The sequence below is a fragment of the Mya arenaria genome, chromosome 8, assembly GCF_026914265.1.
Source record: "Mya arenaria isolate MELC-2E11 chromosome 8, ASM2691426v1".
Classification (NCBI taxonomy): domain Eukaryota; kingdom Metazoa; phylum Mollusca; class Bivalvia; order Myida; family Myidae; genus Mya; species Mya arenaria.
This window is the reverse complement of record NC_069129.1, coordinates 41,063,060-41,084,021: the sequence shown is the minus strand read 5'-3', so window position 1 is coordinate 41,084,021 and position 20,962 is coordinate 41,063,060. Positions and strand designations below refer to the sequence as shown.

The 20,962-nt window shown below is 34.0% G+C and overlaps 1 protein-coding gene across 1 annotated transcript in view; it reads left to right on the top strand.

Annotated features, from left to right (window-relative positions):
* The window catches only part of LOC128242844 (uncharacterized), a 50,462-nt gene that overhangs the window by 20,539 nt on the left and 8,961 nt on the right, over nucleotides 1-20,962 (top strand). The window contains exons 3-4 of the mRNA XM_052960206.1: nucleotides 15,373-17,641; nucleotides 18,043-18,091. Of these exons, the coding sequence (XP_052816166.1) occupies nucleotides 15,400-17,641; nucleotides 18,043-18,068 (2,268 nt within the window). The 5' untranslated portion in view covers nucleotides 15,373-15,399 and the 3' untranslated portion in view covers nucleotides 18,069-18,091. The remainder of the gene's footprint in view (nucleotides 1-15,372; nucleotides 17,642-18,042; nucleotides 18,092-20,962) is intronic.

Here is a 20,962-nt window from a genome sequence, read left to right as displayed (position 1 = left end):
CAGAACACCACAAGACTATAAATGATCTTTAGGTCTTAAGTTAGGTACCATCGACCTGGAAACTCTTGCTTCCTCAATAAAGACAAAAGCCTGATATTGTCATTTATTTTAACACGGTAATTATACCTATTCAACTCTGTAATGTACATGAATTTACCTTTTTTAACTTATAAATATGCTTTTTTTCATCATGTGAATGACATCAGTAAAATAATTTAAAAAAAGTTATGTTTTCCTCTGAATATTAAGTTAAAGCGAGCTTTATTTATTTACACCTCATTCTTATACTATTGCTTGGAATCAAATTTTTGAACAAGCCCTGCTATATAAAATTCAGAATTTGAGCAAGCCCGGAAGACATTTTACCAGTGTAGGGCTTGCGGGCTTGTGCTAATTTCGACCACTGTATTATTATCGTAATCTGAAAGAGGGGTTCTTTTGAATTACAAATATATTACACAAATAAAATTAATATCACATATTTTGCAAATCTTTCAAACCATCAAAAAATAAAGAAAAACAAGGATCAACCTTTTTCCCTGATAGACAAAAGTTCATTTTTTTTTATTCTATGTTAATTCAGGTCATGAAAAAATAACCATTTGAATATAATTATTTCAAAAACAAATTTATATATATGGCACAATATTTTGTATTCTACTTTTTACACTTGCTTTGAATACCGTAAATGACTGGGTATAAGATGATAGGGGGTATTAGACGCAGGGAAAAAATCTGTGAAAAATCCGAGAAAAAAACTTTTAATCTATGTTTTTGGTTAAAAGACGCATAGAAAAAATGTCAAAATCGTCCGGCATTTTCAGCCACCATGTTTGTTGACAGTGACAAAAAAAGTTTTTTTCGTGAAAATGGCGATGGTTATCTTTAAAACCATACAACCATACTGTCGAGAATGAAGTTATGTTATGCAAAAAATATTTTGACAGTGCCCAACTTTGCTTTTTTATATGTAAGTTTGATTATTGTTTAATTCAATTTATTTTTCAAAATAATATTGAATACCGTAATTCACAAGAGTTCGGACACTATAAATTAATTATTTTTTTCGCTCTCCGAATACATAGAAAATTATCATTTTTACATTTTATTTAAATGTTTGTTTAACCTGCCTTTTTTCTTCATGTTTGCTTTTTACCACTTATTAATTTATCCGTAGTAATCAATGGTCATAAACTTATTTATTACGCCTATAAGTGTAAATCCTTCTTGAAGTTAATTAAAACACCATTTTATACATGCACTGAACTGAATAAACACATTCTATCGGCTTCAGATCAAAGAGTCACACTGTGTGACGTCACATAACTTACAGTTATAACCACGAGGATCTCGTGGAGAGCATGGACATTGCTATGCAGGATTAATGTATAACTGTACAGTTGTACCATTATTGCTTCATATAGTCTATAAGTGTGGTACAAGTTTGAAAGCTTATTGGCAGATCGTTTTACAAACATGCCATGTCGATGTTTTCTTAATCCCTTGATTGCCCTTGTTGTTTGTTTAATCCTCAAATAAATATATCACACTTCCTTTTCAACAGGCAATAAATCGTTTAGGATGGGTAGTAACTAATTAAATTGTCACAGTGGTGTATACGGTTAGGTAATCTAGCCAGGCATTGTAAAGATAAAAATCAATAATCTTCGTCTGTGAAACTTGGTAACTATGAAAGTTATGATTGATGTCCTTTGGGTGTCCGAAAATTATGTACGCAAAATAAATTATTAATTAAATTAGGTGAATTACGGTAACTTTAATCGAAAAATATTTTTGTTGAAATTATAAACGTCTTACGATATACCGTATCCCGATCTTCAACTGCCGTTTTAACCCGTATATACTCGATCAATATGACGCGAGTAACATCCCTTTCTACATAAATCTAAACAAACTCTCGGCTTGAAATTGACATCAGAAAAAAAGTTCAAAAAATTGTTACTGGCTATTATACGCAGGCATTTTTTTGCATCAAAATCTGAGGGAAAAAAGTGCGTCTAATACCCAGTCATTTACGGTACAAAAAAATAATTGCTGAAATTACTCGGATATTAGTATACCAGGCATTACAAGCAGCCTAGCTTATATGTAAATAATGTGACATGTCCAAGAGATGACATAAAAAAGAGTAGATAAGGTCAAGGCCTATTCCATGGAAAAAGATTCAACGCTCGATTAGTTATATTGCGAATTCTTCGCTAATGATCTTCGCTGTCAAATTGTATTTAGGATGGACGTGTCATCTTTTAGAAACTTTCGGATTAATCAGATTTCACCAATCTGCTTAATGGATCCAGATTTGTTTTGCATGGCAAGAAATGGAAGCCTTATTCATAGTGATGGAAACAATTGTCAACTGTAATGAACCTCTATCCAAAATCTTGCCACGAGAGCGCAATTCGCCTAGAATAAATATTAGCTGTAGACATGGCATTGCTTGGCCAATGGTAGGGTAAAAATTAAGAAATATTAAGAATGATGCATTTTTTCATTTTCTGCTTCAGCTATTGTCTGTTTAGAGAGAAATTTGTAACATACGCAGAGCACCAAAGAAAAATAAGTTGAATGATGAACACACAATGTGTACCAGTGATTTTTCTTGGTGCGATTTACTGCCTTCTACAGGCTGTTTCCCTTTTCGATTTTTTATTTCATTTTCCCCAAAAAATCATAATATTTTTCAAATTTGATGAATACAGATTCTGTTTATGAAATAAAAAGGCAATGTAATTATTAAAAATAAACCAGATCTTGACAAGACTAACTCTTTTACAGCACAATTATACCTAAAAACTGAAAAACATGTATATTTGCTATTATATTAACTTATTTGGAATGCCATTGTATTTTTCACTAAGTAGATTTTTACTCCTAATTTTGAAGGAACAGGCGGTGAAAATAATTAAAAAAATCACAGAACATACAGACCACACCCTAGACGGACTACCACTGTTGTTGCGCCATCATTTTAGAAAATGTGCTTTTTTAGTCTTAGAGATGTTAGATAACCCTTCTACAGGCATTAGAAAGTGGTCTAACTGAAATTTTGACCAACAATCAAATATGTTGTCACGCTTTGATCACATAGGTAGATCAAGGGTGCGTCACAAGGTTACATACTTCTGTACTTTCCTTTCTGATACACAAGGAAAGGCATTCGTGTGTCAAGGATTGACCATTCTCAGAAGAGCAAGCCTGTTCCTTTTCTCAGTATCGCATTATACCAGTGTGTCCGAATGATAAACATTTTTTTTCTAAGTTTGTCAACTCCGGTTAACTGTACTATTATAGATGTAAAAAAAACCAACCCAATATGATTCATAAAATATCCAGCAAAATCGTTCTTTTCTATTTAATTTATAAATTTATCATGTCTTTGAAAGATTGTCATATCTTTTGTTTGAGTTTCTACCATTTCTAATGCATTGTTTGAAACAATTTTGAAATGTCCAATATATAGCATTATTTGTGGACCAATTCATAAATTGCAGAAAGTTTATACTGTTATTTCTTTCAATGTTGCATGATGTAAAGTGATAAGCAGTGTGTTTTAACAAATAAATAATCTGTAGCTGTTATTTTAAGAATATTCATTTTTAAATACCAACTTTTCCCTGAACACTGAAAGTTACACAGTACCATTAGAATTTTCTATATATGTTTCTCGATCTCCTTTGCTGTAATCTCCCTTGCTGCGCAGCGACAAAGAAAGTTTTGAAAAACTACCAATATGCTAAATTGTTTTGCAATGTGATTCAAAATAATTAATTCCAGATTGTTTCCTCATAATGTATAATCATTTTTTTCTCATTCATTTACTTATTGCAGTAATGTTTTTTCACAAAAAAATAAATAAAAATATTACTTTGTTATCAACAATAATGTCATAAGAATACATATATACTTTATATTTTATCATTAAAGGAAAAAAACACTTCATTGCTGGTCTTGGTGCATGTTTTTTTTTCTTCTATTTTTATCGCATTGACCTGATGAATGTGTCAACATTTATCTTGTTTTCCACTGTATTCCTACTAGATAAATGGTCCAAGGGAGATAACTGTTGCTATGTGGTTTCCATACAGGCTGTAATATATAAATAATTTGTCTTTCAAACAATTTGTACTTGCGATGCCTACTGTGTTAAATATTATGCAATATTTATGGTGTCTGTCTAGGCCAAACACACTTTATTTGTCCCAATAGAGAAATAAAACGGGCTACCGAAACTGATTGGGAATGATTACCAAAAATTACTTAGCGAAATGTAGATCTGTAGATGTGTACATGTATTTGGGGGGAATGATTACCAAAAATTACTTAGCGAAATGTAGATCTGTAGATGTGTACATTTATTGGGGAGGAATGATTACCAAAAATTACTTAGTGAAATGTAGATCTGTAGATGTGTACATGTATTGGGGGGGGGGGGGGAATGATTACCAAAAATTACTTAGCGAAATGTAGATCTGTAGATGTGTACATGTATTGGGGGGGGGGAGAATGATTACCAAAAATTACTTAGCGAAATGTAGATCTGTAGATGTGTACATGTATTGGGGGGGGGGGGGAATAATTACCAAAAATTACTTAGCGAAATGTAGATCTGTAGATGTGTACATGTATTGGGGGGGGGGATGATTACCAAAAATAACTTAGCGAAATGTAGATCTGTAGATGTGTACATGTATTGGGGGGGGGGAATGATTACCAAAAATTACTTAGCGAAATGTAGATCTGTAGATGTGTACTTGTATTGGGGGGGGGGGGAATGATTACCAAAAATTACTTAGCGAAATGTAGATCTGTAGATGTGTACATGTATTGGGGGGGGGGGATGATTACCAAAAATTACTTAGCGAAATGTAGATCTGTAGATGTGTACATGTATGGGGGGGGGGGAATGATTACCAAAAATTACTTAGCGAAATGTAGATCTGTAGATGTGTACATGTTTTGGGGGGGAGGATGATTACCAAAAATTACTTAGTGAAATGTAGATATGTAGATGTGTACATGTATTAGGGGGGAATGATTACCAAAAATTACCTAGCGAAATGTAGATCTGTAGATGTGTACATGTATTGGGGGGGGATGATTACCAAAAATTACTTAGCATAATGTAGATCTGTAGATGTGTACATGTATTGGGGGGGGGGGTGATTACCAAAAATTACTTGGCAAAATGTAGATCTGTAGATGTGTACATGTATTGGGGGGGCATTAATGATTACCAAAAATTACTTGGCAAAATGTACATCTGTCTGTAGCTGTGTGCATGTATTGGTGGGAAACATTTAACAAAAAAATACTAAAAAGTTGATCTGTTGATGTGTACATGTATTATTACAAATGATTACCAAAATATACTTTGCAAAATGTAGATCTGTTATTAAGCCATGAACATTTATTGGTGGGAAACTTTTGACAAAATAATACTTACCAAAATGTAGATCTGTAGCACTGTGAACATGATATTGGTTGTAATGATTAAGCATTACCAAAAAAAATACTTACATGTACATATGTAGCTCTGCCATCGTAGTACATTATTGTTTAATTGGAATTGACAATATCCTATTGCTAAAAATAATGGTGGTTTCTCAAACAGTTTAACATGCAAGTTATTTAAGATGCTGGTTTTACTAACAGATTACAACCAGGGTGTATTTTTTTAAATTTTTCAAGAGTGTCACTTTGGTCGAGTGGTATTGGTATGCGCATGCTTCTTTCTCAAGAAGTCACGAGTTCAAAACTCCTGAAGTGCTTCCTGATGAGGATAACTTAATAAACTACGCATGATTTATATTACTAATACGAGGGATGCATTTTGTCTGTGGATTTTGCATATATTTACGCTGATTCCATTGCTCAGGGTACCAAAATATTATAATAATTTGGTTTGGTTGTTGATATTTGTTGTTAGTATCGCATCAAAATTAAAGCTTCTATGGAGAGTCCTCAAAAGCTTATTTAAAAAAGCCAGTTTTAGTGCAGGGGGTGGGGTGGGGGTGTAGTGTAGGATGCTTGCCGAGCTGCCCTAAATTCACCCCTTGCAAAAAAATTAAGCCCTTAAATTGCCAGGTCAGCCACATCACCAAATACATGTCTTAATTCTCAATATCATGTAGGAATTTAGGAATTTGCAATATGTAAAAGAAAACAGACAGTTTAATGCATCAATATCTTTTGTAGGAATATGTTAATTGAATAGCTTTAATTAGCATGGTCCGCTTCTGTTCATGTTGCTATGGATATATTTCCTTTTGCTTAAGAATGCTATCCGAGTTCAGTGTTCGCTAGCTTTAGTACTTCTTGTGTCTAATTTATCGAAGATATTAATTATTGCCAACTGAAAAACTAGGAAAGGCTAACTGCCGAACAGAATAGAATATTCATTAATCATGTTCACGGAAAGCTTGTTTAATTAAACTTGAATAAATGAGAATGCTTGATGTCCTATGTATGGGATTTTGGGTGAAAGTATAGCAATAATTTCAAATCTTTGTTCCCGATTTAATGCGATTACTCATGACACATGCTGAATTAAAATGAAATCGGGGCTACAAAGCCGTGAAATTGATGGTAGGTGAATTTCAATAGCAAATGTCCTTTTTCGCTATTGTATCGCACAGTTAGACGTAATTAACTTCATTTAATTTTGCATACCATATATAGGCAAGTCTTAATGGGTTGCCATTAATCTCATTTATTGAAATATTTTTCTTCAAAACACTAGGCTGTGGAATATATTTTAAAAGCCCGATTGATATCAGTTTCATTAAACATTAAGAATTTATGTTAATGAGCTCTGTACTTGTGAAGAGGTTACTCGGTCCGTGAAGATTGGATATGTTTAGTGCGTTTTGTTCAAATAATGATTTCATAAGATCCATCTTCCACTTAAAAAGTTGTTGAAAATTATGACAATGTCATACTTGATAACATAATAAAGATATTAATATATTCCAGCATGTTAAAAAATCCATGGCAAATCTCATACAGTGCTTATAGTTGCTTAAGTCATTGATGCTGCTGCTGCTGCTGCTATCCGAGCTGAAGCTCTTAGTTTTATTTGAATGGCATGTCTTATTTGAATGGCTTGATGATGATGCTGATGCTGCTGCTGCTGATGATGATGATGATGTGATGATGATGATGATGATAATTGATGAATGATGTTGACGGCGAAGACGATGATGATGATGATGATGATGATGATGATGATGATGATGATGATGATGATGATGATGATGATGATGACGATGATGACGATGATGACGACAATAAAGATGATGACGCTGATGATGATGATGATGATGATGATGATGATGATGATGATGATGATGATGATGATGATGATGACAATGACCATGAGGACAACAACTGCTTGGGTATCATATGATACAAAATATGAACATTTATCCAAGTTGACCATGAGAATGAGTTCAATAAAAAAAACTTTCAAATTTGTTAATTTTCATTGGCAAGAGGTATAATTTCTTGATCAAGTATTATCAAACAGCTTTTTACATATACTTTGTACATTAATTTGTGTTTTAATTTTGCCAATTTGCACATCTGCTTTATCATAGAAATCAAGGAGATTTGAATTAACAGGAGGGCAGTATAATTTTGCAGAAGCTTCCTATAAATTAGTATCTGCCCAAAAATGTCTTTGATGTTAAGAAATATAGCCCTATTCTGTTTCGCCTTATCTCTGCATCATGCAGTCAGTTGGGATAAATCTCGGTCAAATTAGTTAGTTTTTAAGTGACCCATAATTAAATTAAACTTAATGACATACGGCTCACAATTAATGTGTATATCAGATTCTTATCATACTTTTTTTTCCCTTCTCTTTTAGAAATAAGGAATTTTGATACAGAATGAAACATACTCTGATAATTAGACACTTTTGTATTTGTCTGTTGCAGAATTTGCATTTTTTGCCAGTTCATCCATTTTTTCAAAAAAAGAAAGTTAAAGATTTATCATGGCCTTTGGGTCACCATTTGGATGGGTGATTACTACTTTCTCTAAGCTTGATTTTGACAATATAGGAGAAAAAAGTAATAAGATACACCCAAAATGCACCATTTTAGACTAGAAATTGTAGAAAAATTCAGTGATATAAGACTGCTGACAAAAAAACAGATCAATTTTCGAACATAAATATGAAAATCTGTGATCTGATCTAAAAAAAAAAATGAGCAGTCCGATATCACTGGTTTCTAGACATTTCGGCAAAAATTGGCAAAAATAAAAAATTTGTCAAAACGGTCAATCTGTGAGAGTGCAGCTTTAATACACCTGCTCTATCTTCTTTAACAAAAACAAGGATCTCATGACTAACTCAACTAAATGCAATGCTCATTTATGATTTACCTCCCCCTCAGTTCAGTTGCAAAACCAGAATTTATTATCCACCTTTTCACCATGTTCATTTACCTTGATGCACAAGTTGCAATGAAAACTGTTCAATCTTGAAAAATGATGCTTTTCTCAATTTCGAAACATTGTTTTTGACTTCAAGCAGGTCTTTCAAAACTTGATGTTTCCCCATTGGTTTAAGATTTTTTGTGATTACAGAATTAGGTATTTATTGCATGCCGATGATATTTTGATTGACAGTCATTAAAATGCAATTGCACTGTTTTGATTAAGGCCAAGGGACCAGTTGTTGAAAATATTTGGAATATGGGAGACATTATTATTTCAGCTAAAGCTAATTATGAATAAACCATTAAAAGGCAATTGCTATGCAGAGTTTGATTGTGCTTCAGGATAAATTTAATCAAGCTAAGTTGATTTTCCTCTGGCCGGAGACTGGTTGTTTTGATGATAATATTTCAACCAAAGTTATTTTAAGCTTTTCTATTTTTCAAAAAAAAGGCCATGGTGTGGCAAAATTTTAACCTTGGCCATAACAAGAAAAAAATATGATGTCTAGTGGTTTAGATGTCTTCCTCGCACCCAAGACGTACTTGGTTTGTTCCCCACCCTGTGAGAAGGGTCTGGTGGGCTAAGTGTTTTCCTCTCTCCCAAGGGGTTATAGGCTTAGTCTCCACTTGGTGAGGGCAGTGTAGTTGGTAAATTGTCCTCTCACCCAAGAGGTTATAGGCTTAGTCTCCACTTGGTGAGGGTGGTTTTACGAGTGGATAAGTTTTCCTCCTCTCACCCAAGAGGTTATAGACTTAGTCTCCACTTGGTGAGGGTGGTTTTACAAGTGGATAAGTTTTCCTCCTCTCACCCAAGAGGTTATTAGTTTGGTCCCCACAAAGGTTAGAGGGGCCTACTGGTTTTGATGTCATTCTCTCACCAAAGACATTATAGGCTGGATCCCCGCTATGGTGGAAAGGATTTAGTGGCCTAGTTCTCGCCTCTCATCAAAGAGGTTATCTGTTAGATCCCCTCTAGGGTGAAAGGGGTCTAGTTGTTTAGGTCACATTGAGCTTATAGAAATCTGTATAGAGTTTATTAAATAAATACCAAAAGACATACATACAAACAAACTAGAAAAACACAATTAAAATCAATATTTGATCTCAATAATAAATTAAAGATATCAAAAAGGACTTAACCATCAATTCTTTTCTGTGTATTTGAATATTTCGTGATTGTCAGATTTTCATTATTTTGTTAATTGTAAGTTGTCTATCTTATTGCGAGGATTCACTTACAAGCAACTGGTACTAATGTTACCGAAATAGATGAAAAATGGAGTTTTCTCAGTTTTCCCATCTTATCGATCTGTAAGAACCTATTGATGAAAAATTATCATGTTTCATCCTAAGCAAACATTTAGCCCCAATTATTTCTTCGGAAAATGATATTTGTTTTGGCTGATCCGTGGAACATAACTGTCTGTTATTATGTATTTTGTCTCGTTTACTGTAAAAGTAATTGCAAAACAACATTTTAGACGGTACTTTTAGTTCAAGAAAAGGCATATGTGGCTGGATATAAGTTTATATAGGAATCATGTTGCCAAAACAAAATTATGCCAAATTTTAACATTGCTACTTAATTTCAAATATAATGACAATTTTGAAAGGATATTTTGAAGAGGCCACAAAATGATTCAGAGACTTTTTTTATTTGAAATGACTTTTTGTCATCCCCTGTTGAGTGCAACAACCCCCACCCATTTCCTTTTCATCTCCCTCCTACCCCATTTATGTTAACCCACCATACCAACATTTGATTTGTCTCCCCTTCATCCTTAGCCCTTGCGCTCACAGATCGGCACCCCTGCCACCACCGAAGCTGCCCACCGACCTGCACTCAGCCACCACTGACCCTCGCCCTGCCACCACTGACCCTCCCTCGAAACAAGTTTTCAAAGTTACAGTTATATGTAATGCTTGTACCTATGTGATTAAAGTCATATTATATGGTACAGATTATGTAAAAATATGCATGAAGCTTATAACTTGCTCTTTTCTGCGATCTGCCTTGGTGTTAAAGTGATCTAGGAAAAGAGAAATAACCAATATTTACCTGTGCAGGTGGGCTATACAGAGTTACCAACTTTGGATTGCATCTGAATTGTACTCTATTTAAATAATTGTATGCCTCAATTTTATATGCCTCAATTATAATTATAAAAAAACCCAGCTGATACAGATACCTTAAATATTTAACCACTGCATTTAAATTTCTCTTTTTAAATGGGAAGAATTCATAGTTTTCATCAGAATTTTTTTTTTATAAAAGATGATCATACATAAGATAGGATAATCTATTTAATACCTTCAAAGACACTTTCATTTGGATGAAATCTTGTTTTTTATCTAAGTATAGTTTCCACTTGAGAGCTATCACCAAGTTTTATACCAATTAACAGAATAATTACAGTGCAGGTGCTGTATCAAAAATCATAAACCTCCCTAATCAGACATATTAATTGTAAGCTTTGTAAGATCCTGTTCAAGAGGTTCTAGAAGACTTGCAGATTTTGAATTAATATGTTGATGTACATTATCATTATTAGATTAATTATGACCTACATTTCAACTCATCAGCCTCCAATAAGAAGAAACTACCCTTAATTGCATCGGTGGCAACCACGGTACTTTTTGTGTCGCCTGAAAAGACGACATATAGGGGTTACTTTTGTCGGCGGCGTCGGTGTCGGCGGCGGCGTCCCATTTTCGCTTGTCCGGGGTATATCTCCTAAACTATTAGTGGTATCAACTTGAAATTTCATATTTAGATAGATCTAATTGAGGGCAAGTGCAGTGCACAAGAACTGTTACTCTTGCTTCCATCTTTTTAGAGTTATTGCCCTTTGTTATTTTTCATGCTTAAAGTTTTGTCCGGGGCATATCTTGTAGAATATAAGAGTTATCAACTTGAAACTTCATATGTAGATAGATCTCATGGAGGGCAAGTGCAGTGCACAATAACAGTAACTCTTGCTTTCTTAGTTTGAAAGTAATTGCCCTTTGTTAATTTTCATGCTTAAAGTTTTGTCCGGGGCATATCTTGAAGAATATAAGAGGTATCAACTTGAAACTTCATAGCTAGATAGATCTCATTGAGGGAAAGTGCAGTGCACAAGAACCGTTACTCTTGCTGCCATATTTTTAGAGTTATTGCCCTTTGTTAATTTTCTTGCTTAGGTTTTGTCCGTGGCATATCTCGTAAACTATAGGAGGTATCGACCTGAAACTTATTCCGTAGGTATATCTGATTGAGGGAAAGTGCAGTGCACAAAAACCGTAATCTTGCATCTATATGTTTAGAGTTATTGCCCTTTGTTAATTTTCATGCTTAAAGTTTTGTCCGGGGCATATCTTGAAGAATATAAGAGGTATCAACTTGAAACCACATAGCTAGATAGATCTCATTGAGGGCAAGTGCAGTGCACAAGAACCGTTACTCTTGCTGCCATATTTTTATAGTTATTGCCCTTTTTTAATTTTCTTGCTTAGGTTTTGTCCGTGGCATATCTCGTAAACTATCAAATGTTACCTACACTTGAAAGTTAAATGGCAACATCATTGTCTATAAATGAATAAAATGCCAATCTAACAGCTATAATGTCGACAGTAAATAATTCGTCAGGCGACACATCTGACTCGTGGAGTTCTAGTTTCTGTTACACTTCATATATACTGTGGGACAATTGACTGACAAAATGTTTTAATGAATACGCATGAGGCAGGACAGACAACTCTTCAAATATTGTTCAATAACATTCAGTGTCAGTAGCCTCCGTGGCCATGTGGTCTTGACTACTGCCGAATATTATTGTTCTGAGAAGGCGGACCTGGTTCGATGCCTTAATTGTTAAGACTTGCATTTGAAAAATTTAACAGTCACAATGTCATAATTTTGTTCCCCGCCCTTAGAATACATAGTTATCTAAGTCAGTTAGAACATGTTGTGTAAAATCTGAATGACTAAGAACTTGTTCCGCCCTTCTTAATCTTTGAGATATTATACAATATGTTCTAACTATTACTTTAAACTTAAAAGACAGAGTGACGCAATTTACTTAGTGAGTTGATTTTCAAACTCTACAGACCAGTTGTTCTTATATTTCTTAACACATGAAAAGTAATGGAAAGAAGGGAAGAGAAATCATAAAAGGAACCATTGCATGTAAAAGAAGGTCAGAGTGGTATTGTGGAAAAGGTCGTTGGGCAGAGAGTGGTCTAGTGGTATAGGTGTCCACCTCTCACCCAAGAGGTTGTGTGTTCCATCCCAACCAGGGCGACCTTCTCATGACCTCTCAAATAGGACACGGTAATGGTTTCTGCCCTGGCAACAGACTTGAGAGTAATTCATATCAGCTTTCAGCTCTGGTCACCATCGAGGTTAAAACAATTTAATAAAAACCAAAGGTCGTAGGTTCGAGCCTCCTCATGTGGGGCATTACTTCTATTGGTGCCAAACAAAAACGTCAAAAGTACTGTTGTTGTTGTTTTTAACTTAAAAGGTACTATATACTTACTTTCATCAGAACCCATGATGCCAGCAAAGCTAGAATTAAGAACCTCTTATTGTGGCAACAATTAATAAATACTTTGTTTCTGGTTTCCCCTCTTATTGTGGCAACAATTAATAAATACTTTGTTTCTGGTTTCCCCATCCACATCTTTAGGCGCAATCAATTATGAGTAGGTTTTTTGGGGAGTTACTTCCTTACAAACCCTTTTCTCCCATATTTAAAAAAAACAACGGGGGAATATGGTTACTGAAAAGGCTAAAAATATTTTTGGTCGCAGGTCTTGTGACTTGGTTGAACATTGTGGAACAAACTATTTATTAAAACTAGCCTTATTGAACTTTTACCACCAATTCTCTAATTACGCTCGAAATGAATATATATCTGTCTGTAAGGCTACTCTCTGATTTACTTAATGTTAAAACGCAAGAACACTATGGACATATTATATATTTTTATGAGCTGTGAAAGTGAATTAGTTGCTGGCATATTATGTTTTCCTAATCTAATTACTTCGTCTAGGACTCTTATAAAATTTAACTCATTTTCGTCCTCAGAAACTGATGCAATTACACAGACATTTTGAATGAATGAAATAAAAAAAAGCGCAAGGCTTGAATTTTGTCATTATCTTCAAAATTGCTGTCAAGAACAGCTGGAATGTCAGATGTATATAATTACTGTTTCTTCCAAGATTTATTACGTTTTATTATAATAACTGTTTATACTGATTGCAAGTTTAGTTCATCTCAATTTTCAGTTCTATTTGAAATCTTAATTAAGGAAGTTCTTTAAAAAGAAATCACTTACTTATTCGACTTCCTGTAAAGGGATGAATAATTCAGCCATATAAACAAAACCAGACAATTTAAAACGAAATTGTCGGAATGTTTTCTTCACTTTCTCAAAAAATTAAAACGAAATTATGATGTATTGTCTATTGTAGAAGTTCAAAATCCCATACCTACAGTTTTAAAAGCTCCCAGAGGAATTTATAAATTTGTTTTTGTCTAAAATTCCCATTTCCTGTCATTGTCTCCATCTGAATTATTTCTTTTGACTGAACACTTAATACATCTATTGCTGTAAATTTCTATAAATATTTTAGATCCATAAAATGTGATAGACTTTAAAATTTATGTCTGAGCTAGGAGGACTTAGGATTTGTCCTCTTCATTGTGTTTATTGAGAGCGTGTCTGGTTCATAAAAATGATCTCTATAGATCTCTGAAGTAATGGACTCTACATTTACAACAAGAATTGTCATACCACTTTTTATTAGCAAAATGTTTTTAAGACAAGGGGATGAATGACACCATGTTGGTCATTATTTACTTTATGTAGCTCATCGGGGGGGGGGGGGGGGGGAAGGAAAAAGTTGAGGTAATGTCATCTTATGGCCTTTCTGCCCTCAGTGGTGTTGAACCTTTAATCATGGCAACAATTCAAAAACAGTTCCAGGATATTCAAATGGAACTTGTTGCACATGTTGCTAGAAACAATACTCACTTAATTATATCACAGCCGATGTTTTTAACAATTTTGATGTATTTATATTAATTTAATATGATAGTATTCTAAGTCTTATCTATTCTGCTTATACTTTTTATTTAGTTTTATTTGAATGCACTTATTTATTAGGTTCTTTGATGCATTATTGATATGTTATTTGATTTGCATTTTGCCAAAAATAGCTCTGTGAGCTAGTGTTGTTATTTATGTATGTCTGACATGAAATACTTTTTTTTTGTATCTTGCCAACAACTCAGTCTATAATAATTGTAAAGTTATGCCCCTTTTTGCCTGAAAAAATAACAACCTACAAGATTTGGCTCTACAGCCCTTTTGTATAGATCTAAAGAAGAAGAATATATCTGTTATGTTGGCTTCTATAGGAATCGCTGTTTCATCTGTTGTTGTTTTTGTGTTTTAACTAAGTTGAAGTATTGCCGTTGTGCTGGTGTTTGGGCGAAGGCATGGTCAATAACTCTGGCATTAATAATTGCCTACTAAAACCTCTTCATTCATTAAGTCATCACCAGCAGAGCCCTTATGCATTTGGTGTGTTTTTTTCAAAACACAGAGACTAATTATATTAGAAGTTATGAGTTTACATGTGCCAAGTATAAAATGATGTTCATAAACATTGTTTGTCTTTACAGTTAATTTAAACATATTTTACTCATCATTGTATACAAACATAAAATAAAGACTAACAGATACACATGTACACTCTAGAGAAAAGGATCAGACTAAAAGACAAATATATCTTAAAAAGCTGTTCTCCAAGTCTTGTCTATTCAGCTAAAAGACATATGTCATAAACTATGATATACCAAATACAAATGTTTGAATTCAGCTCTTAATGACACAGATATTTTCTGTATTTTCAGGTATTACAATAAAGTAACACTCTGGAAATGGCTACAATGGAGAATGGCGTGTCCCCTCCAAGCGAACTCCATTTTGTCGACCATGTGGAAAGAAAGCTTCTAAGTCCTGACAGAGAGGTCATAAGTCCAACCAAATCACCAGACAAACCCTTCTCCACAGTAAAGGATGTCAAGAATGCCAAGGATGGTATTGAAAAAGTTGTTAATACGAGTGACAGTGGGCTAGATTCATCAAATACTAGTTCTGAAGATACACATGAGGTAGAAAATAACAGTTTTATTGATAGGCAGGAGAGTTACACTAAAACCGATGAACCTGAAAAGATAACATCTCCTAATAAATCTAACAATAGTTCTTTGCAATTCCAAGATTCAGAAGCTAGAAGTCTGGATGCTGCTAACAACAATAGTGAAGCTGGGCTTGATACACTTGCTGGTGAGGTTGATGTAGACAAAATGGAAAATGATGTTTACCTTGGTAAAGAAGTTGATTTGCATGAGAGGAGGTTAAGAGATGAAAACAAACTGAATAATAATGAAATAGACATCAATGCAATGTCCTCTGACGCAAAAGCTGACTCAATGGATCTGTATTGGTATTCTAATACATTAGATCTGGATACTGCGGAGTTAGAGGCTTTCAAAAATTCAGACAATGGAACTTTTACATCGGCTGTTCAGCTTACAGTTGGAAATGGTTACTATGAAGCTAAACAAAAGGGTGAGGAAAAGGAGTCGAAAAGGAATGATGAGACAAAAGGTCAAGAAATGAATATAAAAACAACTAGTCAAAAAGATGTCACTTTCCAGAAAGATTGGTCTCCTGCTTTTGAATCTGCATCAAGCAGAATACTAGGTTTGGCATCTGAAATGAGTTCTGAGCCAAAGACAAAGAAGAATAGGGATAATGCATCAATAAAAAATGGAAACAAATCAGAAAATCATCCATGGGGGCTTGAACCAGAAAATAAGTTGATGGAAAAGAAAATAGCTGAAAGTAAAACAGAATTACCTGACATCGAATGTGTCCAGTCTTCTGAAATGAAAGCAAAACTGATGAACCAGTATCACTCAGAGGCATCTATAAATTTGAACCCTAGAGATGATGTTGATTCCATTGCATTGATGGATGAAAAGAAATCTGTAACATCAGTTGTCAAAGTCACAACCCTGAAGTCTTTCAAGGATATTGACATTGGAAAAGGTGAGGAAGGAGGACTAGCAGACCAAGAGCATGGAAAGGAGGAATTTGAAGATGATGCTATAGGATATATGGAACTAGCAGACAGGCCTCAGCAAGTCCAAGATACAATAACAATGACAAAACAGGTTACACTTGAAACAGCTGTTGCTGTGCAGGATGGTAATTACCGTACAGAAACTGGTGACTCATTTAAAGTAATGTCTCAAAAACTTATTGAGACAACAGATGAAGCAGATGCTGTAGGATACATGGAAATGAAAGATAAACCAGTGGAAGAAGTTCTGAAATCATCTGAACATGGATCGCTTGAATCCTCTGTAGGAACGGCTACTATATCTTCAGATAAGGAGATATCTCTTAATACAAGTGTTCAAAGTCAGACCATCACAGCTGTTAAAATAGATGCTGGTGTGAAAAATGTTGCACTGGCTGAAGGGTTTGACACTCCAGATGGTGAAAAGAAAAGTGAAAAAAATGCTAAAAAGAAGCAAAAGAAAGCTCAAGCTAGAAAGAGACAAGCTGAAGCTAAAGTCAAAGCTGTTTTTGAGCCATTTACTGTTAAAAGAACCTACGTAAGTTCTGAAGAGTCAGAGGAGAATGTACAAAAGAAAGGTGGCATCTTCATTGAAACAGAAACATTGGTTGATGAATATCTTGATGATGAAGATTATTCACTAATCTTAAACGATTGCTGGTTGAGACTTAGAAATAAGAAATTTGAGATGAAAGTAAATGCTGCCTTTGGCTATGGGAAGACCCGACCTGGAAGTTTTCTTAACAATGAGAATGAAATTAAAGAACTGCTTTTGAACAAATATTCTGAAAAGTTGGAACAAAAGAGAAAAGTATCCGAACGACACCTGGATGTTTTAATTGACACATTAGGTCTGGAAGAATTTGCTACATTTGAAACCACTAGAGCAAGGTACCAGGTTGGGAACTTCATGGTGACGTCGGAGCTTTCCAACATGGGGTTCCATGTAGGCGAAATTGAGGTGATTGTCAACAGCCCACAAGAGTTTGCTGGTGTTCTGGACAAGATGGAGATGTTGGCAGCTGAAATTGGTATGTGTTTCTATATTGCAGAAGCATTTCAGCTTTTTCAATTTCATCTGGGTGTGTTGTTGTAATACTCTATGAAAAAAAACAAGCTAAATAATCTTATCTTTGCTTCTTGCAAAAACTTTAAACTTAGGCCGTATGAAAACTCAGAAAATAAAATCAAGATATTCACATGAGACTTTATAAAGATGTTGACAATTAAAATGTGCATATTGCTAGCTAAGTAAGTCCCATCACTGTGTCTTAAAAGTTATTTAGTTATTCCACTTGAACAACAGAGAACATTTCTTGTTGCTATTATTCCATTGTTTAGAACAAGTTGCATGTGATAACCATTGAATTAAAATGTATAATTATGTGTATTGTGTATTTTGTGTATAATACCTTTTATTGTATTGTTTCAGGGTTCCGGCCATTACAGAGTGCCTGAAACATGGATAGGTCAAAGTTGAGGTTTGTATATATTTGAAGAAAATGGTATTGTCATAGCCTTGTTGTAGTCAGCAGCAGAATTGTCATCATACAAAAGCCTTGACCATATGACCATTGCTTTAAATGTAATTAAGGCAATTTAAATGAAACTTGGCCATTGCTTAAAACATTATTCAGGATATTTAAATGAAACTTGACCATTGCTTAAAACATTATTCATGATATTTAAATGAAACTTGACCATTGCTTAAAACATTATTCATGATATTTAAATGAAACTTGACCATTGCTTAAAACATTATTCATGATATTCAAATAAAACTTGGCCATTGCTTAAAACATTATTCATGATATTTAAATTAAACTTGGGTTAAACTTAAAACATTGAGTACAAATGTTACCTGTGACTATAAACAAGGTCCAGTACTCTTGATTTAATAATTGTTGAGTTATGCCCCTTGAAAGGTTGTAAGGGCACCGGCTTCAGTGTTCTTGTTTAGAGGTACCAGTCTGATTTTGCATTTACTTAAGGACTGAATTATTATTGATGTCAGCCTCAATGAACATAACATGGAATTTCTTTTCACAAACATAAGTCAGGGGGGAAAACGGAGAAGAGAAAAACGCAATTACAAGTGTAAGATAAAAATAAGAGATTTGTTGGAAATGGAGAAATAATTCCTATGCACTGTGACATAATACGGAAGAAATCGTGAATGATTGATTGACGTTTATGATGCTATATCAAGGCTTTATAATAATTCCTGGATTATGAATCGCCCATATTAATGAAGGTTTATTAAGAATGGGTTAGCTATGTAAATAAGTGGGAGAAAATCATAAAACGGCAGATATATGTTATAACTAATGTGGAAGATCTGTTTTAATTAGAGTTCCAAACCAGTGGGGTTCTGGTAATCACTGAGCAGTACATTAGTCAAAATTTATCGCTAAGCCTCGTGGTTTAGCGGTCTGATTGGCATCTTTATACATCGAAAACAGTAATTAAGAGGCGATAATTACAAAAAATCCAGCTGCTTACTTTAATCAAGATTATTTTGCAGCATGTGAAAACCCCCGAATTGTTGATTTGTTCCTGTTTTTTGGCCAAAATGTCTGGAAGAGTAATTAACTGGATAGTATGATTTTCAGGTACTGCCAAACCAGAGGTTGAGTGTCACTAGGATTGATTGAGATAGGCTTAGATAAGGACAGTTAATGAAAGAAAATTGTGCTGATTCATTTTCCATGATTTTCTCAGTTGCATTTATTTTCACAGGTTCATCACGTCTTATGTTTGTTTTTTATCATGGCATATTTCAATAGTTTCTTAATAATTTGTTGAGTATTATGAACATTTAATATCGTCAAATTCTCTGATTTCTTTATCTGTTTTGCATCCATATCTGAAAATATAATACTTTCCTTAATTCATGAATACAATAGGAAAAATAATATTTTCGTTTGTTTAAGCTAGACTCAGGTAGAAAACCAGCGAGTTGTTTTTCTTCTTTCCATTCATTATTTGTATTTGACTAATTTTCTGCATTGAGTTAATTTATTAATTCAAAAGTGTTCCCGACACGAGGTGTTATGATAGCCTTGGTGTCATTGACAAAGTCATCAGTGTTTTGGTGTTTGCATTTTTTGTGTGGACCAATGACTATCAGGGATCTTTCAAATTTTCTCTTCATTTATTTTACATAGATCGATTCTGACGAATGCACCAACAGTGACAAAATAAGTTAGATTCAAATTTAGACAATCTACAGTAAATATAGCACCCAAACTAAACTGTAACCTAAACATATTGTAATAACTTTAATCTTGACTATAACTTTAATGCTGCACTCTCACAAATTGAAAAAGAAAAAAAAAATGTATAAAATATATCAATACATGTCTGGAAACCAATGATATAAGACTGTATACAAATGGTCAGATTGTAGGTTTTCATATTTACTATTTTTTATGCCGCATTTTTTTTTCTTTCTTAAAGCGTTAGTAATGCTTTTAGCCATAAAACATTTTTTTTTTTTTTCAAAAGTAAATTTAAAAACTGCGATCTGATCTTTTTTTAGCAGTCTTGTATCAATGGTTTCCAGTCATTTACGCTAAATTGGCTTATTCTGAGACGAAAAAAAAAGTTGTCAAAACAATCTATCTGTGAGAATGCATCTTTAAAGCTGAATTTTGCTAGAGACGACACACACATCAGATATAAAGCAAGGGCAATAATTCTGACTTAATTATTGTTGAGTCATGCCCCTCTTTACCTGATAAACAACAGACAAGTTGTGGCTTTCTCTCCATAATGCTGGGGTTTTTTTTTGGTTCAATTCCTTATTCTTAGAGAATGTTTTGGACCTAGGACATCTCAGTACATTAATGTCATCATTCAGTCACTATTTGTCTCGTATAGAAACAGCATTGATCAGTTCTCTTTCTTAATTGGGTTGTAATATTTGAAGTCGATAAATGAAACAGACTAGCAAGAAACTGATATTGTATTAATAAAATGAATATAAGTTTTATTGAGTGGTAAAAAAAGGTTACCAATTTATTTTCGTATCAAAAGGTCCAGAAATAAACCTCCATTTAAAAATATAGGTCAAACTGACCAGTACAAATATATTCGTAAAAGGCAAAAATCAACAGAAACTGTCTGAAGGAATCTTTCAGCGTGTATCCCCTCTTGGCCATATAAATTCATGCCACAACGCCATTGTCCTAAGACAACAGGCCTCGGAATAATTGGTGTAAGAACTTCAATATTTTAGTCGCGGGATCAATTCTGTGGCTCCACTTTTCTGACAGTTCATTATACTTCGCAGCTCTGATCTTAATTAACGGCTTTGAATGTCGGGACCGGCAAAACACTTTCAATACACG